The sequence below is a fragment of the Ovis canadensis genome, chromosome 1 (genome assembly GCF_042477335.2).
Source record: "Ovis canadensis isolate MfBH-ARS-UI-01 breed Bighorn chromosome 1, ARS-UI_OviCan_v2, whole genome shotgun sequence".
In the NCBI taxonomy this organism is placed as follows: Eukaryota; Metazoa; Chordata; class Mammalia; order Artiodactyla; family Bovidae; genus Ovis; species Ovis canadensis.
Genome location: NC_091245.1, coordinates 138,341,929 through 138,363,205, shown reverse-complemented (window position 1 = coordinate 138,363,205; position 21,277 = coordinate 138,341,929). Strand labels below are relative to the sequence as shown.

Below are 21,277 nucleotides of genomic sequence, written 5' to 3'. Positions count from 1 at the left end.
TAATCTAGATATCGAATACAGCTATACATAGAATAAGAAATATGAAAATAATTTGTTTGTATAGCTCATGAATTTCAAATATATTTGAATTGTATCCCCATTTCAAATAAAATGACTTATTTAATTGAAATTATGGTAGTTGCAACAGTGATTATTTCAGTTTCTGGATTTGCCATTTACCTACTCTGTGACTTTAGGTAAGTTGATTCATTTTTCAGTTCCATGATGGATAAAATAAATCTTTAACATTTCACTATTCTGTACATCTTTCTCTTGAGTCAGTAGATAATCATATATTTTAAAATATACTTTTTATTTCCATGCTAATACTTTTTAAAATTCAGATATTTACTAATTCTTCAGTTTATGATTTTATAATAACTTAAGCTATGAGGCAATGTGTTTGCAGTTTCCTTCCATATAGCTCATCTGTACAACTCAATTATAAGAAAAGCTAAGATTACTTTGGTAATGTCTTTACATTGGAAAAAGAAAAGTTTCTGATTGTAGAGAAGAATGCTAAAGAGCTTGCTTCTGGCACCTGCAGATTTTAATGCCTGTATTTTTTTGTCTTTCCACAGATAATGGGCTTTTTTGAAGGATTTTATATTTGAGTGACATTTTAAAAATCATCCTAATGCATTTTTTCATTGTAGTGCTCTGAGAGCAGTATTGTAGATCCCTGCTGGGCAGTAGGCAAATGGATACTTCTTTTCCCCATCTGATGTAGATAGTAGAATATAATTAGGCATATTGGAAATCTTCCTGGGATGCTTCTGAGCTTGTTGAGAAGTGGGTTTTCAATCATTTACAACTTTCTGAAGTTTCTTTTCCAGCTCACACCTCAAACAAAAAGTATGCAAGATGACTAGTCATAAGTCCAACATGTAATTAAAAAAATTTTTTTGAGGAAATTCTAGGAAACAATTAAAAAATAAAATGTCATTTTTTCTTTTTTAAAAGTATTTATTAATGAATGGCTACTTTAAAATATATATAAGTATTTCTAGCAGAAAGAAACATATTTTTCATAGGATAATATATTAGTTAACAATTTTACCATGATTATTCTGGGAAAAAATTATTTACATACTGAAAGTTAGTTCTCTTTGTCTTTATAACAGAAAATAATATTATGTTTTCTTGTGAATGCCATATTCTGTTTTAAATTTCATGTGTTATTTACTTTATCTTTTGAAAGAATCTATACCATTGAGGAAAATATAAAATAATCTAGTAACAAAGAAATATGTAGATTTCAGTGAATATTCATAGACAACAAAAATAACAAATTTCCCAGTAAATGTAACTTTGATTTATTTATGAAATATTTTAGTGAAAGATAGTAAGTTCAAGAACAAAATGAAATAAATTTGAATGAATTGCTTTACATTTGGACAATTAGACATAGATATCTGAAAATATTTCAGTAAACATTCTAGTAAGGAACTTGCAAAAAATACATTTGATAAATTTGTATTATCAATTTTAAGCATGAAGCAAAAACAAATGTATAAAAAAATGCTAGTTACATGATAATTAATTTGTAAAATTGAATATATATTAATGAAAAGTACTTTAGCACAGTTATTATAATCCCATCATTACTTTTGAGTCATGGATTAACAAATAATAAATTTAAATAAAATATATTCAAGATCTTCAGTAATAACTATGTTGAGTCATATATCAAGTAGTTGTGTTTACTGAGGGAAAAATCCCTCTTAGGAGACTCTTCCTTGGCTGTCATGGAATATATGTATATGACATTATATACTGTCATGATCTGTGTCTTAAAGCACCATCATTGCTGTTGTTTTTTAATCCATAGAAGTTCTTATCCAACTTTCCAAGCTCTTCATTCTTGGATGCCTAATTTTTTAAAATTCATCTTTGATAGTAAGAAAATCATATTTATAGTCTATCAAATACATAGAAATGATGTAGTCTTAATATCTATGGATTCTATCATCTTTTCCCTGGCTCAAATCACCCACTCTATTCACTTCTTTTATTCCCCAGCTTAAATTTCATTGTCTGTTATAATCATTATCATATATACATTCCTCAATCTTTTTTTTTCTTTGAAAACTATTTCCAGAAAAATACCAGTCATCCTTTAAGTAACCTCAGTGCCTATACCACACGTATTGGAGGACAGCTAAACTTAGCTGGAATCATTCTGAATGATCTCCCTTTAAAACTGTGACCCATAGCTTAATGCATGCGCTGTCTGTTTTTCAGTACTCAGCCCATATTTTCTTGGCAACTACCTCATATATTTCCTCCACGCTCAAGTTCACAAACTTCCTCTGTCCTAAGAAAGCTCAGCTGTTAAACTGGTTCCTCATTTCCTAATAAAAACAGTCAAAAGAACACTGTAACCAGTTCCTATGATTGCATCTACATCATGTGTAGGTGAACCTTTACGTTACCATGAATGTAATATTCAAGTTTTTAATGTAGATAGTAGTTCCAGCCTCTCTAACATACCATAGATATTAGCACAATAATTTATCTTTTCCCAACTTTTTTTTTTTTTTTTACTCACCACCTTATTTTTCCCATCAACATTGAAAACTATTTCATTGTTACTTTAATATGCATTATTCCCTGGTAGCTCAGATGGTAAATAATCTGCCCACAAAGTGGGAGACCAAATTCGTTCCCTTGGTTGGGAAGATCTCCTGGAGAAGACAATGACTACCCACTCCAGTATTCTTTGCTAGAGAATTCCATGGACAGGGGAGCCCAGCTGGTTAGAGTCCATGGGTTCTGAAAGAGTTGGACATGACTGAGCAGCTCACACATATATATTATAGAATATAGTATGTAGATTAAATGATATAATTTACACATAGAATATATCTATGATATATATTCTACATGAAATGGATATAAACATTCTTGCATATCTTTTTTCCTGTATTTCCAATTTTATTTTTTCTTCTAGTTTTATTGAGGCATAATTGCCATAAAACACTGTGTAAGTTTAAGATATACAGCATAATTATTTGGCTTGTGTACATCATGAAGTAATTATCACAGTAAGTTTAGGGAACATCCAATATCTCAGATATAAATAAAATTAAAGAAATTGAAAAAATGTTTCCTTGTGATGAGAACTGATAGAACTGCACTCTCGATGTTCACATATAACATTTGATTGTTGTTCTGTTGTTGCGTTCAGCTATTTGTGACCCCATAGACTATAGCCTGCCAGGTTCCTCTATCCTCCACTGTCTCTTGGAGTTTGCTCAAATTTTGTCCATTGAGTCAGCGATGCGTGCGCTCTCTCTCTCTCTCTATATATATATATGTATATATATATATATATATATCTATATTCATATATATTCATTTAAATATAAATTTATATATGTATAAATATATATGTTATATATAGCATATATAACTTATAGTAGTATTAATTATATTTATCATGTTGTATCATACATTCTTAATACTTGTTTACTTCATAACTGGAAGTTTGTCTTTTGACTGCCTTAATCCACCACTGCCTCTGGTAACTACGAATCTAAATATGAACTCTTTTTCTGTGAATTTGCTTATTTTTAAAATATATTAATATTTGACCTTTCATACTATGTGAGGTTCTGTTATACAGGATTGTGACTCAGCAGTTTATCTCCACAATAAATCCAGTTATAATCTGTACCCATATTAAGGTATTACCTAGTTATACAGCCACCCTTGGATCCAACACCACCCTATAGTGGGCCAACATCAACTTCAGAGCACCCTGTCCATTGAATCGGTGATGCTATCCAACTGCCTCATTTTCTGCCATCTACTTCTGCCCTCAATCATTCCCAGCATCAGGCTCTTTTCCAATGAGTCAGCTCTTCTCAGCAGGTGGCCAAATTATTGGCGATTCAGCTTCAACATCAATACTTCCAATGAATGTTCAAGGTTACTTTCCTTTGATTGACTGATTTGATCTCCTTGAAGTCCAAGGGATTCTAAAGAGTCTTCTCCAGCACCACAATTAGAAAGCTTCAATTCTTCAGTACTTGGCCTTTTATATGGTCCAACTTTCACATTTGTACTTTACTGCTGGGAAAAAACATATTGCTGTTCAGTCACAAAGTCATGTCCAACTCTTTGTGACCCCATGGACTGCAGCACACCAGGCTTCCCTGTCCTTCACTATCTCCCAGAGTTTGCTCAAATTCATGTCCACTGAGTTGGTGATGCTACCCAACCATGTCATCCTCTCCTGCCCTCTTCTCCTTTTGCCTTCATTTTTTCCCAGCATCAAAGTGTTTTCCAATGAGTCAGCTCTTAGTGTCATGTCGCCAGAAGATTGGAGCTTAAGATTTAGCATCAGTCCTCCAATGAATATTCAGGGTTCATTTCCTTTACGATTGGCTGATTTGATCTCCTCACAGTCCAAGGAACTCTAAAGAGTCTTCTTCAGCATCATAGTTTGAAAGCATCTATTCTTCAATCTCCACCTTCTTTATGGTCCACTTCTCACATTTGTACATTACTACTGGAAAAACCCTAGCTTTGACTTTACAGACTTTTGTTGGCAAAGAAGTATCTCTGTTTTGTAATAAGCCATCTATGTTTGTCATGGCTTTTCTTCCAAGGAGCAAATGCCTTTTAATTTCATGGCTGCAGTCAATGTCCACAGTGATTTTCGAGCTCCCCAAAATAAAATCTGTCACTGTTTCCATTTTTCCCCACCTGTTTACCATGAAGTAATGGGACTGGATGCCATGATCTTAGTTTTTTGAATAATGGGTTTTAAGCTAGCTTTTTCACTCCTCTCACCCTCATCAAGGGGATCTTTAGTTCCTCCTCCCTTTCTGCTTTTAGAGTGGTATTATCTGCATATCTGAGGTTGTTGATATTTCTCCTAGCCATCTTGATTCCAGCTTGTGATTCATCCTGCCTGACATTTTTCATGATGTACTCTGTATAAAAATTAAATAAGTAGGGTTACAATATATAGTCTTGACGTACTCCTATGCAGATGGTAAACGGGCATATGAAAAGATGCTCAACATAACCAATCATCAGAGAAATCCAAATCAAAACCACAGTGACACATAACCTCACACCTTTTGGAATGGCTATTATCAAAAAGCAACAAATATCAAGTGTTGGCGAAGATGTATAGAAAAGGGAGCCCTTGTACACTGTTGGTGTGAATGTAAATTGGTGCATCCACTATGGAAATCTGTGTAGAATCCTCAGAAACCTAAAAATGTAACTACTATATGATATATGACATGATATACAATTCCACTACTGAGTATTCATTCACAGAAAATGTAATAGTAGTTGTTTAGTTGCTAATCATGTCTGACTCTTTGATGGTGAGAAAATGTAAATAGCAATTCAAAAAGATATAAACATCCCTAGCTTAATTGCACCTTTATTTACAAGAGCCAAGGTACAGAGGCACCCTAAGTGTCCATCAGTCTATACATAGATAAAGAAGACATGACATATAAATATTTTTCAGTCATTAAAAAAAGAATGAAATCCTGCCACCATGTATGGTCCTAGAGGGCATTATGCTAACAGAAATAATTCAGACGTAGAAAGACAAAACTACTAATTCACCTATATGTGGAATCTAAAAAACAATTCAAATGAGCAAACATAACAAAGCAGAGACAGACTTAAAGATATAGAGAATGAACAGGGGATTTGGTGTGTGGGGAATAAATAAATAGGGACATTAAGAGCTGCAAACTTCCAGTTCCAAAATAAATGAGTCATGGGTATGAAATGCACAGTTTCGGTAACGGTACATATATCCTTCATATGAAAGTGAAAGTATTAGTCACTCAGTCGTGTCCCACTCTTTGTGACTGCATTGACTGTGGCCTGCCAAGCTCCTCTGTTCTTGGGATTTTCCAGGCAAGAATACTGGAGAGGGTTGCCAGTTCTTTCTCCAGGCGATCTTCCAGACCCAGGGATCAAACCTGGGTCACCTATATTGGAGGCAGACGCTTTATCATCTGAGCTACTAGGGAAGCCCACCCTTCATATATGAGTATATATTTTAAGTCTGTATATATATGTAGACAGACAGATATTGGATTGGCCAGAAAGTTGTTTTGAATTTTTCTGTAAGATGTTATAAAAAACCTGAGCAAACTTTTTAGCCAACCCAGTAACTATCATATTTGGCTTCCAGATCTCATCTGAGCTGAGCCTCTATTCATAGAAAATCTCTTGAAAAGGTTGTTTAATCCTGTTCTCTCTAAATTCTTCCTAGAATTACCTCTTGAATATATTCTAGTCTGGCTTTGATCATGTGACTCCACAAAAGCTCTTTGGAAAGCTTGTTACTAATAACATTCACTTCTCTAAATTTTATCACAAATTAGGAAACCTAATTTTACTTGTTTACCTAAGAGAAGCATTGATCCAATTAAATAATCCTTTCTGCTTGTTGCATAGACTTTGACTTATGGTATTCATGCATGCATGCTAAGCTGCTTCAGTTGTATCCAACTCTTTGCAACCCTATGGACTGTATCCTGCCAGGATCCTCTGTCCATGACATTCTCCAGGCAAAAATACTGGAATGGGTTGCCATGCCTTCCTCCAGGGGATCTTCCAGATACAGGGATTGAACCTGCGTCTCCTGTCTCCTGCATTGAGTCACGGGTTCTTTACCTCTAGTGCCACCTGGGAAGCTCTGGCTTATGGTATACTTTCCTGTTTTTTCACTCATCAGTCTTGGTCTTCTAATTGACCTCTAAATTATCTAGGGCTCTAAATTGGGGTTTGTTATTGGATTCCTATCTCATATAACTATTTATTCCCTTGACTTATTCATTTTGTCTCATGCCTTTAGTTACCAACTGGATTCAAAAAAATCCAAATTTTAAGCAGGAGCCTTTCAACTAAACCCTAGTTGTCTGTATCCAGTCGTCTACCAAGTAGCTACATTTGCACATTAAATAACTACCCGACCCAGCTCGGTACATTGTCTCTAGTTCTGTATTTTCCTTGGTCATCCCAATCTCATTAAATGGTGATTCCTTCCTTCTAGTATTCTAGTCTAAAATTTTTTGTGTAATCTTTTGACTTTTATTTATTATAATACATACATTCAAATTTTGTCAGTCCTATTATTCTTATTTTAAATATATTAAAATTGTGATCATTTCTCAAAACCCAACTGTTACTGCCCTGCTCCAAGCCAGCATAATTATTTGCCTGCATTCATGTTAAATCACTTCAGATGTCTCTGTGACCCTGTGAACCATAGCCCACCATATTTCTCTGTCCATGAGATTCTTCAGGCAATACCAGAGTGGGTTGTCATGCCCTCCTCCAAATTATTTGCCAAGATTATTGCAAAAAACTTTATAAAGGTTTTAATGCATTCACCCTTGCCCCTTGTTATTCTTGTTAAAATAGTGAAATTGGTCCACTGGAAATAAACCGGATAATATCACTCTGTTGTTCAGAAGCCTCCAATAGCTTCTGATATCATTTGGAAAACCCTTTTATTACCTACACTGCTCTACATGATAGCATATGTGTGTGTTAGTTGCTCACTCATGTCTGACTCTTTGCGATCACTTAGACTGCAGCCCATCAGGCTCCTCTGTCAATGGAATTCTTTAGGCAAGAATACTAGAGTGGGTTGCCATTCCTTTCTTCAGGGTATATCCTGATGCAGAGATCGAACCTGGGTCTCCCATATTGTAGGCTGAATTTTTTTTTTTTTTTTACCTTCTGAGCTACCTGGGAAGCCCCCAACATGATAGGTCACTCTTCAAATCTCTATTGCCTTCATTTTTTCCTCAAGTCCTACTATTAAAATCAATTAATTTAATCCTAGTAAGATTTCTTCACTTTTCCTCCATCAATCCTGGGGTGCTGGAAGATTTTCAATAGTGTATGTACTTTATCCATCTACAACTTCGAATGTACACTGTGAGTTGTAAATGTAGAGAAAGCTATCACAAGTCTTTGATGTACTAATTGTGGTATGCAATATGTTTGAGTTTGCTGAGAGAGTCCTTAACTGCCAAACTGAAGTCTCTATGATAAGCCTATTGGTTTTTAACTCTGGGTATCACAGAGTCGGACACGACTGAGTAACTGAACTGAACTGATGTCTAGATTAATTGCTGAGTTCTTCAGGTAAACTAAGTATAAATTGTAGAACACTATTCTTTTAATTACAAAATCTGAAACTGGATAAGAAATTAAACTATGTACAGAATAGTAGAACTGACTTACTATATGAATACTTGCATTCAATTCTGAAGTTCACTGCATCTAGCCAAGTCATAGGAGCTGTGAATCTATTGGGGCAAAAATTTTAAAGGAAAAACAGAATGCTAAAGTAATAGTAGCATACAAAGTAATAAACATTTGAATAAGCGAAAGTGAAAGTGAAGTCGCTCAGTCATGTCCGACTCTTTGCGACCCCGTGGACTGTAGCCCACCATTCTCCTCTGTCCATGAGATTCTCCAGGCAAGAATATTGGAGTGGGTTGCCATTTCCTTCTCCAGGGGATCTTCCCAATCCAGGGATCAAACCCTGGTCTCCTGCATTGCAGGCAGACACTTTAACCTCTCAGCCACCAAACATTTGAATAAACTGATATAATATTCTGATTACTTCATACCTCATTTGCTTATTTAAACTAAAATATACTCTGTGGCCAAGTGATAGAAAAGGTGATAATTAAGGAATTTCCATAGACTAATTTTATAGAGGCAGGAGGTTAGCAAGCAATTAAATGGCACACTTTTCCTGAGTTGGATCTCCTCTTTCTGTATCAGATAAAACAAGTCTAACTGCTGTTTTGATCAGCACCTTGAGATATCACATTGCATGATACTATTCCAATACCTTCTTATAATATTTACAACAATCTGCCCTGTAATATAATTGTTTACTAAACATTCCATATCTGCATATCCCAGCACACAGAAACTTCTTGAGGGGTGTTTCTTATCACTTTTGTTTCTTGTAGTAAAGGTAATATAATTTCCCAGATCATCTCTGCTTCTTGTCTCTCTGTTTCCACCATGCTCCCCTTTAATGATAACATCTGTAAATTTTTATCATCTAATTTTGATATATATCAATGTAAATATTCATCACAGACCTGTGTGAGACATAATTTTCTTTTTTAATAAAAGAATATAATATAGAAATATAATAGTCTGTTAATGTTTCTGACAAAGTCCACGTTGTATCTTTTCCTTTCTATGGTTTAGGGTTGTAGCATTAATTCATTCATTCCATACTTTGACACTGTCTTAATACATCTTTTTGCCTTTGGTAAAGAAATAAATCTTGTTACCATTTGCAACTCCCTTTCTGCTATGCATTATTTTATTATCTTGATAACTTAGATCCTTTCTAGAGAGTATCTTCTCTTTTAATTGAAGACTTCTAGCAATCATAAATAGTTGAGTTTGTATATACATAATTTTTTTAATTTGCCTTTTCTTTATGAAGAGATACTTTATCACAAAACAAACAAATTAAATCCAAAACTAAATAAAATCAGCTCAAGGGAGTTCATGTATGTTATACAAAATTTTAATTTTTAGTCATCTTTAAGAGGTATCTTGCTTCTGTGTCTATTTACTGAAAGGATTTGATGAAACTGTTTTTGATATTTTTGTTTATACTTATTAGTTTTTAGTATTTGTGTGCATGTATTATATATAGCGTTTCCAATAAAGTGATTTCATTAATTCCATAATTGTTATACTCTAATACAACTGAGAAGATTTCAGCACAGAGCTGAGAAATACTTTTTATCTTCTTGAGCCTCCTACCTAAAATGTAGTTATGAGGCACTAAAGTAAAATATATGAGTCATTCAGCATAGCTGTGCATTAAAACAGAGTGTATATTTGCTATAACACTGCCAATGCATATGACAGTAATTGTACACATTATTTTTATAGTATTTCTTATATATACAGTGATGTATATATTTAATATATATTTGAAATGATGTGAGTTTTTAAAAGAAGGAAAAATGTACACACACATTGCCAAGTAGTATTCTACTTTGTGATGTATGGCTGGTAAAAACAATGCTGTAAATAGCAATGTGTTGTATACCATAAGAATTTGCATATATGTGACAAAATGTTGTCACTAGTGGTATATTCCTTGCATTTTCTGATGTTAAGTGTGGGACTAGTGACAATTTAAAATACTTGTTAGAATTCATATTTCCAGGCATATTGGATGAAGAAAGCCTTGATTTATACTCTGACTTTTAACAATGACAACAGACAAAATTTATATCGTGATGGATTACATATTGATCCATGGGAGAAGAGAAACAAATGACATGAGCCCTGTGACTGTACAAGTATTCTATGTCAAGAGTTTCCAGGCTGCTGCACAAGGATGAAGAGTCTGGCTCTTTTCTCCTAGTTGAGGAGCCAGTGTTGACTTTGAGTTTGAATAATTAAGGGTGCTAGAAATCACAGAATGGGGTACCAGAGAGAGGGAGCTCTGTGGAGAAGAAATTTACAGAGAGAGAGCTCCAGAGATCTTCAGCGCTTTCCCCAAGAGTCTTCAGCTGAATACTGATAAGTGTGTGTGTGTGTGTGTGTACATGAGGAAACTGCAAGGCCACAGAAAGAACCATGGGAATCCTGGAGTGGGTTGCTTTAGTAATGCAATCGAATTAGTCTTTAAAGACTGTCCCCATTTTTTGATTGGGTCATTTATTTTTCTGGAATTGAGCGGCATAAGTTGCTTGTATATTTTTGAGATTAGTTGTTTGTCAGTTGCTTCATTTGCTATTATTTTCTCCCATTCAGAAGGCTGTCTTTTCACCTTGCTTATATTTTCCTTTGTTGTGCAGAAGCTTTTAATTTTAATTAGATCCCATTTGTTTATTTTTGCTTTTATTTCCAGAATTCTGGGAGGTGGATCATAGAGGATCCTGCTGTGATTTATGTCTGAGAGTGTTTTGCCTATGTTCTCCTCTAGGAGTTTTATAGTTTCTGGTCTTACATTTAGATCTTTAATCCATTTTGAGTTTATTTTTGTGTGCGGTGTTAGGAAGTGATCTAGTTTCATTCATTTACAAGCGGTTGACCAGTTTTCCCAGCTGGAGAGGGAGAGGGTGGGATGATTTGGGAGAATGACATTCTAACATGTATACTATCATGTAAGAATTGAATCGCCAGTCTATGTCTGACGCAGGATGCAGCATGCTTGGGGCTGGTGCATGGGGATGACCCAGAGAGATGTTGTGGGGAGGGAGGTGGGAGGGGGGTTCATGTTTGGGAACGCATGTAAGAATTAAAGATATTAAAATTAAAAAAATAAAAAACTAAAAAAAAAAAAGAAAGACTGTCCCCAGCTTGCCTAGCAAAGTTTAAAAGTCTCATAAGAATAAAATTGTTTTCAAATAATTTAACAATATCTCATGAAAGAGATCATATATATATATATATATAATGTATCATATCACTAAATTTCTATAATACTTATATCACTCAAAGCATAAAATTCACAGTGTGTGACATCTAATAAAAATCATGAGGTATACAAGGTACATGAAAATATAACCCATATTAGGGGAAAAAAGCTAAATCAATCAGAAGAAACAGATCCATTGACAAAGTTGACAGTATTAGTAGATAGGAACATTCACATATCCTTTTTCTTTTTCTTTTAATACATATACTGCATATGTATACAAGGTAGCTGGAAAGCATGAACATAATACAGAGAAACATAACAGCATAAAAGAATAAATCAAAATTCTAGAGATTAAAAAAAACATAAAGATTAGATTGGATTAACAGAAGATTAGATACTGCAGAAGAAATGTCTAGTAAAATCAAAGAGAAAAATACAATTTATTCAAATGAAACAGACAGGAAAAAGACTTATGTACACTGAGAGCAGTCATGTGTCTTTTTCATGCTTCCAGTGAGTTGTGGCCAAATAATGCTCAGTACAGGGTCCTCATTTGTCTCATTAGATAGAGCAGAAATAATGTTCCCCAAATATTTTGTATTTCTTCATACTGAAGTTTTTCCATTATTGAGCATGTTGTAGGGATTTACATAAAGATATGCTATTGGGAGAGGATAATGACTATTTTTAAATTTATTGAATATATATTATGTGTCAGGCACTTTTAAAACATCTCCTGTAACATTATTGTACTTTTTCCTGTTGGATATTGCTTTTCAAAGATTTCATTTGTCTATAATTTGAACAAGATTGCCATACCACTTAGACACTGGTCACTAACTACATCACTGATTGTAATAACATTAATCATATGTCTTGCACTGAGTCTACGCAAACTTCAGTCAGTCAGTCAGTTCAGTCGCTCAGTCAAGTCTGACTCTTTGCGACCCCATGAATCACAGCACACCAGGCCTCCCTGTCCATCACCAACTCCTGGAGATCACGCGTACTCGTGTGCATCGAGTCGGTGATGCCATCCAGCCATCTCATCCTCAAGTTTAATTCTAATCAGACCTAGGGGAAAGCAGCAAAAGTTATGTACTGTGTGTAAGCCAAGCTGCACTGTGATAAATACTGCAAAATAATTATAGCAAAACCTCACTGGCTTTCAATACAGAAATCTGTGGATTTGTGACTAGTCTGCAACAGTATGCTCTGGATTTTAATTTGGGTTCTGATCTGCTTTGTATGTTCTAACAACTGACAAAAATAAAGGGACACATTCCATCTTGGTTATGTTGTTTGAAAATTTCCGTGATAAATTGTGTGATGCAAATTTGAAACAAAGATGGGAGAATGGTATAATGAAATCTCACATTCTATTGCAGCTTCAATCATTATCAATATTATGCTATTCCAATTATAGTATTTTTAGTATTGCGTTTGATCTGTTTTCTAACTGGTTAAGTTTATGTTACAGAGAAAAACATTTTAAAATCTGAATTTAAAAAACTTTGAAACAAACTTTTCATTTATTCAAATCCTTGCAATAAAGGAGTTCACATTTTAGTTATTACATTACTTTCAGAGCAGTACAGTGTAAGCATGTGATATCAATGTTCACAAGTTAAGTTCAATTATGTATATAAACCATTACAATATCTCTGACCATCTTATAATAAATTGTTGAATAGGAAGGATTTCAGTGTATAATGTGCCTCATTCTTTTAGATCTTCTTTCTATCTTTGCAGTGTTGTGTGCCCTGAAACTAAAATTTAGCTCAAATAGGATATAACTTTTAGATTTTAATATCTTCTTGGCTTCTTTATCCCTTATTCATTTTTTAATAAGCAGTTGTTGTTACTTTGCTCTTTTATACAGAAAAAATTGGAAAAAGCAATGATTATCAAAAACAGTAGTGATCATCCTGTTTTTCATAGTTTGTTAACCTTGTAGAAAGCAATGAAATTTTACATGGATCGGTAGCTTGAATCTGTGGGATTTTCCTACTGGCTTTCTACACTAGCCCCACACTTATGGCTTGTCCTGAATTCCTATGTCCTGAATTTTCTGAAAAATCTTGCCATCAAATATGTTGTTGTGTTATCTTTGGATTTGATAAAAGTAGGTATCTTGTCATTCAGAGTAAGCAAAAGCATTGCCAGAGTATGATCAGCTATACTACAAGCACATTTCTTTTATTCTAATTTATTTGCTTAGAACTCCAGTCACAATGAATAACCATAATAAATAACAGTGATATAGAAATACAGTTGGAATACTTAATATAACTTTAAGTAATATATAAATTTTGGAAATGTGATAAATAATTATTAGTACCCACAGATTTAAAGCCATTGAACAGTAACACAGAGTTTATACTTGTATAAAACCAACAAGGCCTTTGACCTCTATGACCAGTGAAGAAACTATAAGTTAAATTTTCCTGGACATATTACTCTTTATTTCATCAGTTTACCCTCCTTAGAGGAAGGGTAAATGTACATAAGTTTATTTCATGATATGAAAATAGGAATAAAATTAGGAAGGTTGGATCAAGCCCAGAGGAAAGAGACCTTAATACTAAGAGTAAACATAGGAATCCTATGATTTTGAGAAGTTAGTTTGCATAAATTAATTCCAATGACCTTTGGAAAGAGTCTTTCTTTCTTATGCATTTAACAGTTATGTCTTGCTGCTACCTCTACATATTTGAAATTTAATTTACATGCAATAGAGATGCAATGGAATGCAACTAAAAATAATACAAACAGAATATATAATAAAAAATCCACCTACCCCCGAAAAAATGCATATCATATAATGAGAAAAAATAGTATGTAACCAAAAGGTAAAAACTTGTTGTGTATCTGTGTGTCTTGGGTGCTCCACAGGTTCTCTGTCAGCCTCCAATGTCAGGGGATCCCATGTGCTCTCAGCCTTTTCTCTACACCTGCTGTCTTCTCTCAGTTTTTCCGTAAGCCTTCTCATGCCATATTCTCTCTACAGCACTGAATTCTCTCTACACCGCTGCCTCTTTCACCATTTCCAGATTCCAGTCCACACTTCAGTGTCTCAAGGAATATACCTCTGACTCTAACCCACCCCTTTGATAACATCCCCACAGTGAACCTGTGGTATTTTTCATTTTATTTGTATTTTACTTTTAAAATGATATCTGTCTTATCAGTTAAAGTTAAATTCTACTAAAGGTGGAAATTATTCTGTTTTGCTCAGCTTGTATCCTCAGTGCCTGGACACTTATTGTAGAACAATTGCACAACATACAAAAAAATGTTGAGTAACTGACATGAACCACCATTTTGCAAAAGGCCAAAAGTGTCAATGACCCTAAAAACATTCAAAGGCTAAATGTGAGGAAGAAAGAAGGGAATTCTGACCAACTCAGATGTATTGTTTGCTGCAACTGAATTCTAAATTTGGCAGTGAAATCTAGTCAAGTAAAGCTACAAAGTAACCATGATAGCGGAGAAGGCAATGGCACCCCACTCCAGTACTCTTACCTGGAAAATCCCATGGACGGAGGAGCCTGGAAGGATGCAGTCCATGGGGTCGCTGAGGGTTGGGCACGACTGAGCGACTTCACTTTCACTTTTCACTTTCCTGCACTGGAGAAGGAAATGGCAACCCACTACAGTGTTCTTGCCTGGAAAATCCCAGGGATGGAGGAGCCTGGTGGGCTGCCTTCTGGGGTCGCACAGAGTCGGACACGACTGAAGTGACTTAGCATTAGCATAGCAACCATGATATATGTTATGTAATTTAAAATGTAAAACAGTTAAAATATACAACAAATATTTATTTTGTACTAAACTCAAGATAATAGTTTTCACATAGATATTTGATTAAGAGGTCAATGAAAGGACAATAAGCACTATGAATAATCATTTTATAAAAATACTGAAATACTATACAAGCAAGCAGTTCTTAAGCTGACCTTCAGAAAGGCAAAAGATATAATATCAAGTCAAATTTCTGAGAGTATCTTTTTGTAAAAGATTGAAAGAATAATGTACAGTCAGACACTTTACTTTCCAATCATCTTAATGCAGTGATAGAAACTGAAAATACTACATGAACAGCTAATATACCAATTAACTTGTCTTAGTCAAATATCTGATGTCTTAAATGAATCTTCTGTAGGTGGTGAATCAAAGCCAAGATATAAATGAATTTTCTTTCATAAATGTATAATATATTTCTGTAGCACAGAGAGACAGATGCCCTTTGGTATATGAAATGAGAAGAAATGACTTTGGTCTTCTAGTCAAATGCATATTGTGCATTATTACAGAGACAATGCTAACTCTGAAAATGACTTATTTCTCAGGGAATCACACTCCTTCCAGAAATAGAACAAATTATACTCTTCCTAAATTTCTGTTAATTTCAGATATATTGTTGCTTATTGTAAAACAATTGCAAACATAGATAAAAATGTTGAGTAACTAAGTGACAGGATCCCCAATTTTCTCTAAAATGTCAATGATTCTAAAACAGTTTAACACATGAGTATGAGAAACAAAAAAGATAGGGCATACTGGCTGCCTTAGTATTTTAAATGCTACCATTTTTACCAATATTAATAGCATGCTAATTTACATGAATAGTTATCCACAAGTCAAAGCTATATCATTTATAACAGGTGATAACGAAAGGACCTGTTTATTTTTAAGGTGGGTAAATTTACTTTTTAATGTGCAGAAAGACCATATTTTCCCTAATGAAAGAAGGATGTTTTACATTATTAATAATGTATCTTATCTACATTCTAATAAATATATTGAGTACAAAATTTTTCGTCCATAGTAAAGAATAGCTGAAGAATTACATTTCCTTTATACAATTATATGTATATTTCACTATTAGTTAATTTGCCTTATACAAATTAGAATGTATCAATTCTGTCATAGATGCTAGTCCAGGTGAGTTTCATATGAAGTGTCATTAAAATGTTTTGCATTTGTACAACTGTAATATCAACCTGCAGGATAAAATCCAAAGTTTCAGATAAAACCAGAATAAACAATGTGTCCTAAGAAATGCATTGATTTCAAAGATTATTATACACACACACACACACAGTAGTCAATGAGGGATTATGAATATAAATTTATATTTGGCTAAGAAATGGAAAGAGTGATGGTAGAATTCTGCCACATGGAAGAGCTAAAGGGGGAAAGATTAGAGACAGATATGTGAAAGATGCTTAGAGAAAGACAGCACAGGATATTCATCACAATATAAGTAGTTCAAATTGATTAGAACCCAAATTACTAATACCCAAATTGTAAGGTGTCCTTAAACAGAAAGATAATGCCATATGGAAGTCCATCAACATCAGGCTAAGGAGTTGGTGGAGGCAATATAATATTATGTGTAATTATAGAAAATTTCTGGTGGTGAAACCATCATAAAGTAGTTACGAGAAATAAAAGTTTGCTTTTTAAAAAGAGCCTTATTTTAAGTTTCACAAGAAATAATTTCTGCAGCTGGAATGATTTTTCTGCTAAAAGAAACATAGGAAATAACATAATGTTGTAGAATATTGCAGAGTCAGGGAGGTTTTTTTGGTCACATTCTTCCTGAGTGTGGTTGTTTTCTCTGAAATCAAGAGACGCCTGTCAATATCCTTCCAACTCAGCAGCACAACTGAAACTCTGAATGGAGAGGGAGAAAGCAGATATGTCTAGGGGAACACAGTTCCTGAAAATTAGAATGTAATGTCAAGCAAGATGTTAAACTGAGATGTATCATTACTTAGAATATAAATAGATGAATGAAGGTTCAGCAACTGATGCAAGAATTAAAACATGGTATAGCATGAGGCATGGAAAATAATTAGTATTAATATCATTCATAGAAAGAAAGATACCTGGAAGAGGGCAGGTGATGCTGAGTGGGTGTGATACATTCATCTACACATGCTGGTTTGAGATCTGTATCAAATGGACTTTCCCTGCATGTGATGTATCTTATTTCTGAAGCTCCAGGGAAAGAAGGACCCTGAGGGAGAAAGAGTGACTAGCGATCTCTGCGTAGATGTGGTCAGGGCTAAGAGTGCTCAAATGAAAAAGCTCTAGAGTCCAGGCCAGAATACAGAGACCTCAAGGAAGTGAGGAGGCTGTAATCAAATCCAAAACAAAGGAGGCTACAACTAAAACTGGGAGAAAAATCAGGATCATGTGGGTGTCCTGAAAGCCAAGGGAAGTCAGCACAAAAGAAAGGAAGGCAAATTCAAAAGAATTTAGCAATGAATGGTGGTGGTGGTTTAGTTGCTAAGTCGTGTCCGACTTGTGTGACCCCATGGACTGTAGGCCACTAGGCTCTTCTGTCCGTGGGCATTCTCCAGGCAAGAAAACTGGAATGGGTTGCCATGCCCTTCTCCAGGGGATCTTCCCAACCTAGGGATTGAACCCAAGTCTCCTGCACTACAGACACACTTTACCAAATGAGCTACCAGGGAATTAACAATGAATAGAGGTGCAATAAAGGCCAAAGGATATTTTTTTAGTTAGGAAACAGCACCTTGTATAACAATTGGCCATTTTCCTTTGGCCAATTATTCATTCATTCTGATTTTTAACTTCCATGAATACTTGCATTTTCTTTCAATTAAGTAAATGGGTTTAGCAGCTGAACATCTTAAAAATTAGCAGAATAGAATGCCCTTCAGATTGAAAACTTCACCTTACTATTTCTTTAGCAATACTTGGAAGGTGGGGAACATATTTTTGACTAAGACATTTTGGCCTAAGTTGCATCCCTAATATGCTTTTGCTTATTTCTTTATTTTTGACGACTATTTCTCAAATAATAAATTATCAGTAATTAATGGGATTATTTAATGATTGCATTCACATATAGAATTACAAAGCAAAAAAAGTAACCATATTGTGCCCCAATCAACATGTTTGAAAAGGCCTTTAAAGGAGTCCAGTGAAGGACTTCCCTGGTGATCTGGTGATAAAGAAGCAGGCTTTCACTTCTGTGGCTCTGGGTTTGATCCCCAGTGGAAGAAACAAGATCCCACAAGCCATGAAAAAGTATAGTCTTTTGATATTAATAAAGAAAAATGACTAAACATCATTTTAATAATGCAAAGTAAACACATATTGAAATTTATTTGAATCTGTCATATATAAAAATATACAACCATTATACTGTGTATATAAGATACATATTTCAATTGAATGACATACAATATTCTATTGAACACTAAAGACTTAAATATTAAAAAGAATCAATTTGATAATGGTAGAATGATAGAGCAGATATCTTCAATGAATTATGAAGTGTTAAAAGTCCACTGTATATCTTGACAGTACAAAGTAAAATTGACTGAATAAACTACCTCTGTTTTAATATGTGTGTTATTAAGGTATTTACATGATTTAAGAAAACAATTCTGGATATGCTAATTATGTTACACACAATAATTCTTATTTGAAATCCAATCTATAGACTATAGGATTATAAGTAATTGCTTGACTTGAGTCATACTTGTCGAGTATGTGAGTAATCTTTCCATATTGTTTCCAATGACTTCCTAAGAATACAGTGCTTTTATTCGTGTATCTGTGATGCATATGGTACCAATTATGTTTATAAGCAATACTGTTGCATTCATTCAAAAATAAAAACTATAAATTCCTTTTATATTCTTTAATTGTCATACATCTTGGTACATTCTCCTTATGTGGTAAAATAAGAAACTAAAGTACGGCAGAGGTATTTTTGCTGGTAAGCTGTAGCCAGAATTAAATACGCATTGTTGTCATTTTGCTGTTTGCAAAGAACACAACGGAAAGCCAACAACAAAATCCTTGCGCCACCTGGGAAGTCCCTAGAAGAACATACTAGCTTTATAAAAAGCAAGTGAAAGTCTAAAAAGCAAAGAGCATGCTAAATATAAAGGTTGATAAAACATGTTTTTATTATGTGCATGTCAGTGTCCCTAAAATGGATAAGCTAAAACCAGTAAAGTATAAATATGGGAACAGTGCTTTTTTGAAGTAAAAAACTGAATACAGTTAAGAGTTTATTTTGAAATGTTATATCAATGATAAATGCAATATGTTTCATCATCATTTTACACAAAATAAGCATAAAATCTTCCTTTTTTCCCAAATCAATGTGAACAGAGCCCAGACGGACGTATCGAAGTCAAAGGGCAGCATGGAAGTTCTTCACTGCACATTAAAGATGTGGACTTGTCAGATTCAGGGAGATACGACTGTGAAGCTGCAAGTAGAATTGGAGGGCACCAAAAGAGCATGTACCTTGATATTGAATGTAAGTTATTTTAATTTTTTCAGTTGTGTATTAAGACAACTTTTTTCTTCTTTGAAAAACATTAAGTTTTGTAGGAAAATCAAAACACAGGTGTAGTTCATGTTGCAGTATTTCCTATATAACATTAGAAGGAATGTAGCCAAAGTCAAGTTATTAGAGACATCTAGTGGAGGTTATGGGAGATTTCACAATATAGATTTGACTGTATGTAATAGTCTTGATACTGCTTACAGTAAAAATTGTTACTTTTTAATGGAACATTTAGCCTAAATCACAATGTAAACAGAACTATGTTAGTTATCAGTAATTGATCAACATCTCCTTAGATTTTTATCTGTTTATTCTTAATATTATTGGTCCTGTGTTTCGTGTATGTAGTGAGAATTTCATTTCTCATTCAAATTTTGTTGAATTATTTCACATCCTCATAAATTATTGTATAATATTTAAAACACAGTATTTAGGATACTCTGTTTTGCAATGACTGATTGTAAAGCAAATTCAAGTTGTTTTTGATCACAGGTGCAGTCCTCCTTTACTTTTAAAAGCTTACATATCAGTTTATTCAGCTTTTTCTGGAATTGTTCTCTAAGCAGTACTTTAACTGCATCCCACAAATAGTGATTTATTGTGTTTCTCTTGGCTTTCAGTTGAAAATAATTTATATTTTATAGATTATTTCATCATTGGTCAATATTATTTGTGAGAATATGTTTAGCCTTCAGATATTTAGCATTTCCCTAGATATTTTACTGTTACTAATTTATAATTCAGTTTTGCTTCAAAAAATATTCTCTATATGATTTTGATTATTGTTGTATTTACTGAGGTTTGTTTAATGTCCCGGCATATTATCTGTCTAGTGAATACATAATATGTACTTAAAACACATATATGTTCTTTAAATCTTCTATGTATTCACCAAATTTGTTCTATTAGAGTGATGGTTGTTAAAATCCTCTATCATATTTGTGAACTTTTTTCTCTCTCTCTTTAATTGTTTATTTTTGCATTTTGTGTATTTTGAGGCTCAGTGACATAATATACATTTATAGTCTGTATCTTCTTAGTGTCCTGTTGTTGATATAACCAGTGAACATGAATTTACTTGCTGTAAACAATAACATATATTATTTTAAACTCTTGATATTATAGGTCAGAAATTATTCTTACTGGGATAAAATCAAGTATTTGTAGGGTTGTATTTCTTTGTGGAGGCTCTACAGTTTCTAGAATATGCCCACTTTTCTTAACTTGCAATCTCCTTCCATCTTCAAAGCCAGTAATGGCAGAATGAGTCCCACATTCCATCATGTGACTTTGATTCTGCTTCCTTCCTCACACTGTCCCTATCTTTGACTTGCCTGCCATTTCGTTGGATCCACATTGGATAATCCAGGATAATATTCTCAACCCAACATCCTTAATTTAGTCACAGCTGCACAGTTCCTTGGCCCATGTGAATTAATGTGCTCAAAGGTTCAGGCTGTGCTTATCTTTGGTGGATCATTTTTCTCTCTCTAATGTATGTCTTCCTCATG

General features: G+C 34.0%; 1 protein-coding gene across 1 annotated transcript in view; it reads left to right on the top strand.

Moving 5' to 3' along the window:
* The window catches only part of NCAM2 (neural cell adhesion molecule 2), a 263,454-nt gene that overhangs the window by 86,686 nt on the left and 155,491 nt on the right, over positions 1-21,277 (top strand). The window contains exon 8 of the mRNA XM_069589008.1: positions 19,586-19,736. Coding sequence (XP_069445109.1) covers positions 19,586-19,736 — 151 coding nt within the window. The remainder of the gene's footprint in view (positions 1-19,585; positions 19,737-21,277) is intronic.